Source organism: Morus notabilis, unplaced genomic scaffold (genome assembly GCF_000414095.1).
Source record: "Morus notabilis unplaced genomic scaffold, ASM41409v2 Scaffold451, whole genome shotgun sequence".
NCBI lineage: Eukaryota > Viridiplantae > Streptophyta > Magnoliopsida > Rosales > Moraceae > Morus > Morus notabilis.
The window spans coordinates 1,239,205-1,250,163 of NW_010361080.1; the positions used below are offsets into that span (position 1 = coordinate 1,239,205).

Sequence of the window (10,959 nt, forward strand, 5' to 3'; positions counted from 1 at the left end):
TTTCTCTTGTTATCATTACTTTTTTTCCCCGAGTTGTAAATTATTGGCATATAAGAGACAAGTTGGCATTGGTTACTGTACTGTGTTCAGAGACATGATGACACTGTGCAGAGGGATTTATGAAGCAAAGCTTTGTTTGCTGTGCTGGGTTGGTTGACAATGCCATGGGCCTTGTTATGTGAGCGTTAGGTAGATAGATAGGATCACGTGACTTGCACGTGCACGCATGTGTCTGTGTATATATATATATATATATTTGTATATAATTTCTCGTGTGTGTGTGTGTTTGTCAATTTGATGCCGACAGGAGGACCACGAAACCACTGCATGCGCTCCTTTGTCAGTTGTGCTTTTATGTGAAGTTGTTAAACGTTGCAAGTTGCCGAGTTTAATTAAGTTTCTGAGTACGGTATTTGAAGAAAAGTTAGTAGGAAATGTAGATCAAAAGATTAGTAGGATATGGACTAATTAAGCAGTGTCAGACTTATAATGAATCTAGGCCTTAGTTTGACATATTTTTTGCAAGTTATAATGATGCAATTGATGTTCATAAAGTTAGTCAAAGCTTTAGTTCGAACTTTGCGGGGTACATAAGTATAATAATGGGAGAAGTAAGTTTATGTTCTAGTTGTAAAACTGATGATAGAATGCGTGGAAGCATACTGCCACAATAGTAAAAATTAATGATGATATTCAGAGACCAAGAAGGTTAGAATCGCAGAATAAAATAACAGGAAAGGTTTTTGAATAAAATGTTGGAATTGCAGAATAAAACAACTAGTAGTTTTAGTGACGTGAACTAGGCAACAATAGAACAACCCTATTATGCATTTGATATTGATATAATGTGCAGGGAGGGAGCCCCCTCATTTCTTTTTCTTTTCATTTTTTACCTATAGTTATATAAGAATATCTCTAAAAAAATTGAACAAAGCCCTCTCCAAAAAATTAAAAATTAAAAATTTTACCTCTTTAAATTTGTGTTGTAATTAAATATGCTTAATGTTAGAATATAATTTTATTATTGACTTAATAGATAGTAAACTAACATGATATAATATTAAGCATGTGGTTTTGTGTTTAAATTCCTCTATTTGCAATTTAGTACCATGTCGTATGTGGGCCTATTATCACAAATTATCCATGATCGGCCCATCACATTGTCTATTTTGCGGTACATAGTTTATTCGGAAATAGTAGAAAATACGTCAATATGAAAAGCTTAAAATAGTATATAGGTCAATTTTTAGTTATAAAAATTAATAGGTCATAACTTGTCAGGTTATGGTTCATAACCAGATAAGTTATGGTTTATAACCAGACAAGTTATGGATAAAAACTGTGAATTATGGACAATAACTTGTCAAGTTATGGTTCATAACCAGACAAGTTATGGACAAAAACAGTAATTTAGTCTATTTATTAACTTATGTAAACTATTGACCTATTAATTTTAATTTATCTCAAGTATTGGCATATTTTCCTCTTTCTCCCTAATTTATTATGGTTTTGTAAAAGTCTATAATTTATGGTATTATAAATAATTTGATGTCATTATAACTTTTTATTTTCTTTTTATTACTTAAATAACGGTTATTTATTTTTGAGTGAAGTAACATAAATAATATTTTTTATCATCTTAAATGATATTTCTAGTTGTTTTCCGCGTTGCCTTTGCATTCTTCCCTCCTCCTTTGGTTGGACATGCTGCGTACTTTGTTTGGTCTAGGCCCACACATAAAGAGAAGCATTAAAATATAGTAATTGTCGTAGATGATACATTTTTGAAACCTTTTAAGTAAATAACATAATTTTAAAACGATTGAAACACATAGCAATTTACTAGTAAATAGTAATTTACTACGTGTAAATAATTTATAGGATAATGGCCAAAGTTTTATAAAACTAGCAAAATGGCCATTTTTTTTAATTAACTCAATGGTCAATCGTTGGCTGAGTTAATCAATCTATCATTGAGGCTTCGTTCACTTCGCAGATTTGAGTTTTTAATTTGAGTTGAGATGTGACATTTTCTGATAGCTTTTCACTGTAGCAGAAAAAGTTAGATGTGATATTTTCTGAGAGCTTTTTACTGTAGAAACCTAAAACTAAAAACTCGAATCGGTGAAATGAACGAGGCCTGATTAATTTAATGGTCAATCAGTGATTGACTAGTCTATCATTGATTGATTTAGCAGTCTATTACTCATTAATTTTAGTTTATCACTGATTAACACGATGATTCTTTATTGTTAATTAACATCAATTAATAATTAACTAATATCAATTTGTAATTGATTAATTTTAATAAAAAATTACTGTTTATTTACGATAAACCATTAGAAAAATTAATAATGAATCGATCAATTATTGATTGACCATGATCAATCACTAATTAACTGTGAGTCAATAACTTATTGACGTAGATTAATCACTGATGGACTACAGTAGAAAAACGATAATTTTCCTAAAATAAAAATATTTCAACCATGTGTTAAAGGATAAAACTTCAGCCATTCATAAGAAAGGTGGTCAAAAAACAACCATTTAGTTAATTTTCTCATAATTTATTAATCAATGAATATTCAGCGTAAGTAATTTATTTACCCTAAAATATTTTATTTACTTCAAAAACATATATGCTATTTACCTTTCTATTCTTATAATATAATATTATTGTTGATCCATTTCTTAATGGCTTAAGTTTGGGTATAGTTTGGTAAACTGATGTTGAAAAGCAATTCACATGCTAGGTTTTAGCAAAATTAAGCAATAATTGGTAAGGCAACTTTACGGTCTTGTGTTTACGCAAACTGGGAGGGGGTTTGGAAAGATGGGGAATAAGGAGTTATATAACAAAAATTTAACCAATTACATCTATGATTTTCTTTCTGTGCTCTAGAGTTGAGTGAATAGTGTTAGGTATTTTTATTAGTTGGCAATTTATTGACAATCTTATAAAAATTCAAAAAATAGGTTCAAGAAGATTTCAGATTGCGGAAGAAGAATTCGAATCAGATTTGAAGTTAAAGTTACAGATTTTATTGAGTTGAGATTTGAAGAGATAAAAATAAAGACTTGGTCAAAAGAAGATAAGACATTGGTTGATAATTAGAGAAATAAAGATAAGGCATTGGTTATTTGAATTTAAATGGGAGATAAAGCTTGCATGAAGATCAAGTTATTTTCAGATTTAAATTCTTGGCTTCATCCGATTATTGTTAGGATAGTTGAATGACTTATATATATATATATATATATATATATTCACGTGAGCTATACAATGAAGCTTGAGTTGCACATGAGAATTGGAACTTGAAATTTAACTTGGTTAAAGAAAAGTCAAAGATAACTTGCTATAATGAAAGATAAGGTATTGACATGGAGATGGCTAAGAGAATATTAGATGTTGCAGATAAAGCTGAGGAGGATTTTTTGGTATCTGAATATAGGTTCAAAAGTTGAAAAAGGAGATACGTGGAATGAGTTTATATGGGAAGTCAGGAAAAGGGGGGTCGACTACAAGAAAAAGTCTTGTGATAGAGAATCGGTGCTTAAGTAGAACAATCTGTAGTTTATGTTTTTTCTCATTGAAAGTATGAACAATTGAAGGGAGTTCAGCAGTTAAAAGTGAAGACGTGTGGTACACGCTAAATAGTGTCATTGTGAGAGTTCATCACAACGGCGTCATAATCTAGGAGGGAGTCATTGAGTGAATAAGTCCATCAAGGTTGTAATTCTTAAATCATAGTAGTGTCATTGTGAGAGTTCATCACAACGGCGTCATAATCTAGGATGGAGTCATTGAGTGAATAAGTCCATCAAGGTTGTAATTCTTAAATCATAGTGAAACTGTTTACTGTTTGGGTGTGGCCCCGCAGAGTAGGTGTGTGCACCGAACTGTGATATCATATTATGTGTTTCTTTATTTCTGCACTTTATTTTACTCGAATAACTGAACGTAATTAACTCAGATATAACAACTAGTATTTTTTTCCGTGAAGAAAAAAAAGTTAAAAAAATAGATGGTGGTAGTATCTTGATAATCTGGGAGAAACAGTGCATTTTTGCGTGATATATACTTTTAAAAAAGAATTAGCCTTACTCACCGTGGTGTGAACAATAATATACTGATACATGTAAGAAGAAGAGTGAAAATAATGGAGAAACTTTGAATTCAATGCATGAGACTATTATAATAAATCGGCCTTATACAGATGAGCAAAGCTATAGATTATAATAATTCTGTACATATAACAAAAAATAACTGAGTAAAATATTAAAATAATAAATAAAGTCGAATAGTGAATAAAAAATGTGCAATTTTAACCGTTTGTGTGTCATTTATTTGCAAGTTAATCATAATTAATTCTATGGTTCTTGTATTATTCTCTAATCTAATCCTTTGTTTCTAATCCCGAAAACCAACGAGATAGACTCGGTGACCAAGCATATAAAATAAAAATAATAGTAATAAATAACAATGAGGGAAAAAAATAAATTATTAGACGAAGGATAACCTTATAGTTCCATGTATAAATAAATGTCAAAAAAGAATTGTATGATAAATGGAATCATTGCTTTGATAGAAATAAATTCGTTTTTGAAGGCCTAGCTCGTGCAAGAAAATTATTAGGAGATTTTCTCATGTGCGATGGCCTGGATCGAGCTAAGCAGCCCACCTTGCAGCAGCCAAACGGCCCTATTTTGTGTGCTGCAGCAGCTAAACGATGAGGGCGTTCTTTCTGTTATCTCAGTGCGGTTTCTTAAATTGGGTCCTTGAGTTATTGTTCAAGCCACTCGAAGCCCAACTCAACGGGTTTCCGAAGCTTCCGTTGGAGTTGTTCAAGTATAAAGCAAAAAGCGTACTATTTCATTGTTCCACATGAGAAAGGCATAACATTTTTGACTACTTAAGGACACACTTTTTAGTCGGCTCTTAAAGTACTAAGGCACACCAGTGAGGTTGTAGAAGTGCACTTGGCACTTGTCGAGAACGTGACACTTGAAAAAAATACTGCTTAATTTTTTTTTTAAATTATTTCGTTTAAAATTTAGATTGTTAAATAAAATTAAATTAAAATAGATTTTGAAAGATTATCACCTTTCAGAAACAATAAAATTTGAATTTTAGAATTTTAGAAAGATTGTAATATTTTTGAATGGGTAGCTGTTATTTTCTAAAATGGTGTTTCAAATTGTATAACAGGAATACATAGAAATTAAACACAATTAAAATTCATAACACACACTCTCTCTCCTAGACACACTGCATTCTTATTTTCTTTTTGTAAGTTTTCAGTTTTTGCTTACTGTAAATTTAACAAAGACCTTTCATATCCCAGAAGCGGTTTGTTATTGAAACCCAGAGCAATCTCATCCGGGAGGGGACAAATAATGCTTCAAGGAAAGCGTATCTCATATGTGTTTCAAGTTTCTACACACCAAATGTCCAACAGCTTCTGTTATAGATGATTTTAAGGAAGTTATCTCATGTGATGATGTTTGCTACGTTTTCTGGAATGAAAATTTTGTAGCTCAGTGTTTAGCTATTTTCTGTTGTTTCTATTATTATAGATGATATTAAGGAAGTTATCTCCTGCGGCGTTGTTTCCTACATTTTCTGGGTTTAGCTATTTTATGTTGTTTCTAATTTCGATAATTCAGAATTCATTTGTTTTATGGTTTGAACAAAAAAGTTTTTGTTTAATTTTTTTTTTTTTTGAGTTTTTCTGGCAGGATCGTAAAAAATAACTTATTAATAATTTATACTTTTTAATTGTTAAATATGTATAAAAAATTGTATATTTTACATATTTTTTTAATCTTATGTGATTTTTATTAAATCTAACTGTCAAAAAATGACACTATCGATGCCTATCGGAAAAAGTCCTTTTTGTTGCTAAAATATTTTTCTCTTCTCTCATGAACATTTAAATAAATTGGAATTTCTGTTCAAATTTTTAAACGAACCATGCATCCATTTGGTTAGATTATATGTTATCATTTGTAAAGCAGACTTTTTACTTTATCTTTTTCTCCTTTAATATTAATTAATTAATTTTTGAAAAAAATTGTTGATTATACATCATTACATCTTGACTATATATGATCACGGTTGGGACAACAAAATTTATCAAGCTGCAGGTGGTTCATTATATCTAGTACTAGAAGTTTTTTTGACATTTATAATAATACATCTATATACTAGAATGTTCAATCAAATAGAACTAATTAAACTATAATACAATTCTTTCCAAGAAAAAAAAAACTATAATACAAAGTTTGTACTTCAAAAAAAAAGAGAAAAATTATGCTTGTGACCTTTTTTAATCACCTCTTTTCATAAATGATAGAATTTTTTTTTTATATTACAAAAATGACCGTTTTTATTTTCATGATTCAATCAGTGATTAATTAATGGACCATAATCAATCAGTAATTGATTTACAATCAATCATGATTAAACGATTGTTAATTTATTAATAATTTATCATTAATAAACATGTAATTTATAGATTAAAATTAATTAATTAAAATTAATTTTAGTTAATTATTAATTAATATTAATTAATAATAAAAAAATAATTGAGTTAATCAGATAAATTCGAATCAAATTGATCGGTAATTCAATGATTAACCGTGACCACTAAGTTAATTAAAACGATCATTTTTACAATTTTACAAAGTTTCGGTTATTTATGAAAAATATCCTTTAAAAAAGGTCATTTATGCCTCCCAAAAAAAAAAAAAAAAAGTCTTGTTTGAGAGGGATGCGATTATAGATACACTCGTATCATTCTTCTCCTTATTGTCAAAGGCCAGGCTATATATACACAGTTTATTGAATTACATATTTCCTTTATCTTTGTTTCGATCCCCACAGCTGTAGCGATAACTATGGCGACGGGGCTTGTCCGAATTTATCTGGGTTGGAGTCACTTGGTTCCATGAAAAGCCCTCTGCGGCATCACTGTCGAACGTTGGGTTGCTGAGTAAGCCTTTCAGAAGCAGTTGGGATAAGCTTAGCCTTACGAGCTTGAGTTGATCATGGCTTCTGAGGACGTGTTCCGAGAAAACGACAGATGAACACCGGGACTTCGTTCTGTTACCGAAGCTTCAAAGACAATGGAGTTGTTGACGCTTTGCGCGTTGCCGTTAAGACAAGGTATTGGCCCCGAGGCTATCCGGTCATTGAATTCCTTCCCATTGTTGCTTGCTTCTCCATCAGTGGTGGTTTCATGGCTCTCATCCGGGTCAGTCTGGTAACCACGGTGAATGTGGATTGAGCCTTCCTTTTCTGCAGCTTCCGAGGTCAACTGCATCAGAGCTCCTCTGTTATGACCGGTTAAGGTAACGACAGTGACCGGTTTTTCATCGAACCGGGGTCTGATAGTCAACGTACGAACGAGCTTAAAAATATCTTTTTTGATCTCTCGTTGTTGTGGAGCTTCTTCTGTTGGTTGTGATGGAATGACAGTTTTGATTTGCTTCCCAATAGAGCTGGTGCTGGTTATTGTTTCCTTTCTCTCCGAAGTCTCTTGCTTTCGCTTCTTTCTTGGCGCTTTACGCGCAATGTTGTGCGTTTCTTTGGTGCCCTTTCTTGTACCTGAGGCTTCAATGACGGTCTTCTGCGTTGGTTCTTCTTTATCAGTTGCTTTTGCCGTTTTTTCTTCTTTGGGAATTTCCTGAATTGGTTCCTTTGGTTCTCTCTCAAATTCTAAACGAGGCTTTTGATCTCCGGCAATTGAACTCACAGGTTCATCTGTAGCTTCTCCGGAAGCTGGCGTGGCTTTTGCGGGGCTTGAAGCTTTTGTGCTGTCGTCCCTTGCCTTTTCATCATCTCGAGAGTCGGGTTTCTCCGATGTCTCGGATGTAATTTCCATTATTGGTTCAGGCTCTTGCAATGGAGTTTGAGACGTCCATTTCTTTTGTGACAGATCAGTGACAACACCATTTGTTGGCGCTAGTTCCTCTTGATTAGCCTTCCGAGATGGAGAAGAAACTTCTGAAGTAGTTTCCTGAGAAGCCGCCCGAGATGGGGAAGAGTCTCCTTTTGAAGGTGAAGATGCTGCAAAGGTTTCTTTGCTTTGATCCCTCTTCTGAGATGGCGAAACAGTCTGGAAATCGACTCGGGATTCAGCTGCCGCATGAGACGGTGATGGCCTGGAAGTAGCTTTCGGGGACTCGGTGGCTGCACGAGGTGGTGATGGTGGTATGGCAGTTGCACTAGATGGTGAAGAATCTGATTGTGAAGTGTCCTTCCGGGGCTCGGCGGCTGCAGAAGATGGTGATGCTTGTTTTGCAGTTGTAGCAGATGGTGAAGAAGATGTTTGTGAATTGGCTTTTGGGGATTCAACTGTTGTGCGGGATGGTGAAGAAGTTGAATGGGAAGTATCTTTCCGGGCATCGTCGGCTGCAGAAGATGGTGATGGTGGTTTAGTAGTTGCACCGGATGATGAAGTTGATGGGGAAGTGATCTTTGGAGATTCGGTTGCCGCAGGAGATGACTGTGGTTGTTTAGCATCCGTAGCCAAAGGTGATGTTTTTGTGGCTTCGGCGGCTGCACTAGATGATGATGGGGGGGATGACTGTGGCTCGACTTTTGCACGTCGTTGAATGGGAACCGCTGTGGTTGGCTGTGATGGTGGTCGGGTGGTTTTGCTTGTCGGACGAGGGCGTTGTGGTTGGGGTGTGGTGCGTTGAGGGCTCGACCAAGGGAGACGAAAGCGGAATGGTTTTCTTTTTTCTGCCATGGGTTATGGTTTATTTTTGAAGGGTTCTAATCAAATGGAGAGGTTGATGTTTTTTGACATATTTTCAATATTCATTTAGGAGTGTAATATGTATAAGAATGCCATTGATACCTTAGAAAATTGTTGGGATTGTTTGCATTAGGCTTTTGGCGTGGAACTTTCACCATATACTTTGCTTTGATGCCCTTTTAGAGAACAAACCAATATTGAATTCTTTTGGGCAGATTTTCCTTCGTTTGTGGGACTAGAATCCCATTGTTTGTCCCTTTCATTTAGATTTCTCAATGTCCTTGCTGTTTTCTAGAGGAAAGAGCTTGATTTCTTGACAAACTAAATAAGAGTACTTAATATCTTATTAAAAATTAAAGCTTTCTTCATTCATTCATTGAAGAAAAGAATTAGACAAAACGACATTCACAAGTAAGAGATGAAGAAAAGAGATTCCATTGCTTCATTGAATTCCTTGCATACGCATGCACGTTTATAGCTTTGTCCGTGCCTATGTAGCTTCCAACCAATTCCTGTCGTTTATTATTATTATTATTTATTATTATTATTATTTATTATTATTATTATTTTTTTCTTGTGTTCAATCTTAAAATTCTCAGCACGTAATTCTTGTCAATCACTCACTATTCCAACAACCACTTTCTCCTTTTTATTTCCTCTCTCATCTCTTTCCAGGGAAAAAATATAGGAGTTCAATTATAACTTAAAAGCAGAGAAAGAAAAGATGCAAAGAATTGTCCAGGCAGTAAGATCTTGCCAAGAAGTAGTGAAAGCCGCAAAGTTGCAGCATTCGCATGGAAGAGAAACAACCAAGAGCGGAAAGATATTTTCTCGTTTTGGATGGATGACCCCGTCTTCGTCCGTGCAAGAGAAAGGACTAGAGAATGTCACAGTGGCGGAGATACTAATGGCAAAGGGAGGAGAAAGCACTGGGCCTTGGCTCTGGTGCAATTCCAACGACGCAGTTAGTGATGCTGCAAAAAACGTACGTTTAAATAACTTCGATCACTATCACATTTCTAGCAATTTAGGAATGTGTATTACTTTTAAAGATATGATGGTGTAGGATTACATGATGTCAATTGTCAATAAGATATTTTTTATACTCTATCATAGAATTCTCTTTAAATGTACGATAATACGGAGTTATGTACAATTGCAGATGGCTAAAAACAACATCGGATCATTAGTGGTACTAAAGCCAGGACAACCACTCCATGTTGCTGGAATTATCACAGAAAGAGGTTAACATCTATCTCTCTATTATTTCGTTCGAGCCGGCATTAAATTCTCTGTCATTCTACTAAAAATAATTTCCAAACCCCCCTTTTTTTTTCTCGTGTTGTGAATGCAAGCAGACTACCTGAGAAAAATAGTCTTAGCAGGAAGATCTCCTGTTCTAACTAGAGTGTCAGAAATAATGACCGACGAGGTTTCCATCGCGCTTTCCTTTTAAAAATTTAATCTAATCGCAACCTTTTTTTATTCTAACTCTGCCTTAAAACATTTTTACCTTCAACAGAAGAACTTAATAACAGTATCATCTGACACAAACATTCTTCAAGCAATGCAGTTAATGACAGGTAATCCATCTCATAAATTCCTAATATCCCTTATTATTGTAGAAAGGGTTCCCCCCGTTTGATTTTCAGGTTGGAAATCATGCGATTGACCTTTTTTTAACCTTCAATTTTTTACTATAGCGAAAAAGTTCAAATCAACAAATTGAGAGAAGAGGGGCTCTAATCTGTTAATTCGAACACACAATCCTAATTTTTTGTACTAACACGGATTTGGGTCGTGCCTAATTCAAATTTGATGGCATGAGTCCCAACTTATGAACCAAACACATTGGACGTCAAAATTCCTCAAGATAGCTGTTCTTTTTCTTTCCTCCAAAATAGAAGGTAAAATCACAAACATTTTTTTATGCCTACAGAAAATCAGATTAGGCATGTTCCGGTTGTAGATGGGAAGCTGGTAGGCATGATTTCAATCAAGGATGTTGTCCGAGCAGCGGTGGAGCAGCAAAGTGGGGAGTTGAAGCGACTAAATGATTTTCTTAGAGGCGAATACTATTAGATTCTTGTGGACTTTTTTAAATGTTTTATTTGAACTTTGGAATTTCAGATTAGTTTAGTTCAATTAAACTGTGGATTATGTGGATATGTGTGTTACAACACAGACAGGGGAA

The 10,959-nt window shown here is 34.0% G+C and overlaps 2 protein-coding genes across 2 annotated transcripts; one reads left to right on the top strand and one right to left on the bottom strand.

Annotated features, from left to right (window-relative positions):
* Window positions 1–6,765: 6,765 nt before the first annotated feature.
* Window positions 6,766–8,792, bottom strand: LOC21408577 (mucin-5AC). The gene has a single exon (XM_010098475.2). The coding sequence runs from the start codon at window positions 8,754–8,756 to the stop codon at window positions 7,032–7,034; it is 1,725 nt and encodes a 574-aa protein (XP_010096777.1). The 5' UTR covers window positions 8,757–8,792; the 3' UTR covers window positions 6,766–7,031.
* A 644-nt stretch (window positions 8,793–9,436) lies between these two features.
* Window positions 9,437–10,951, top strand: LOC21408578 (CBS domain-containing protein CBSX3, mitochondrial). Its single transcript, XM_010098476.2, has 5 exons — window positions 9,437–9,750; window positions 9,928–10,009; window positions 10,124–10,197; window positions 10,288–10,348; window positions 10,705–10,951. Exons 1-5 carry the CDS (start codon window positions 9,490–9,492, stop codon window positions 10,845–10,847), a joined length of 621 nt encoding a protein of 206 aa, XP_010096778.1. The 5' UTR covers window positions 9,437–9,489; the 3' UTR covers window positions 10,848–10,951.
* Window positions 10,952–10,959: the final 8 nt, after the last annotated feature.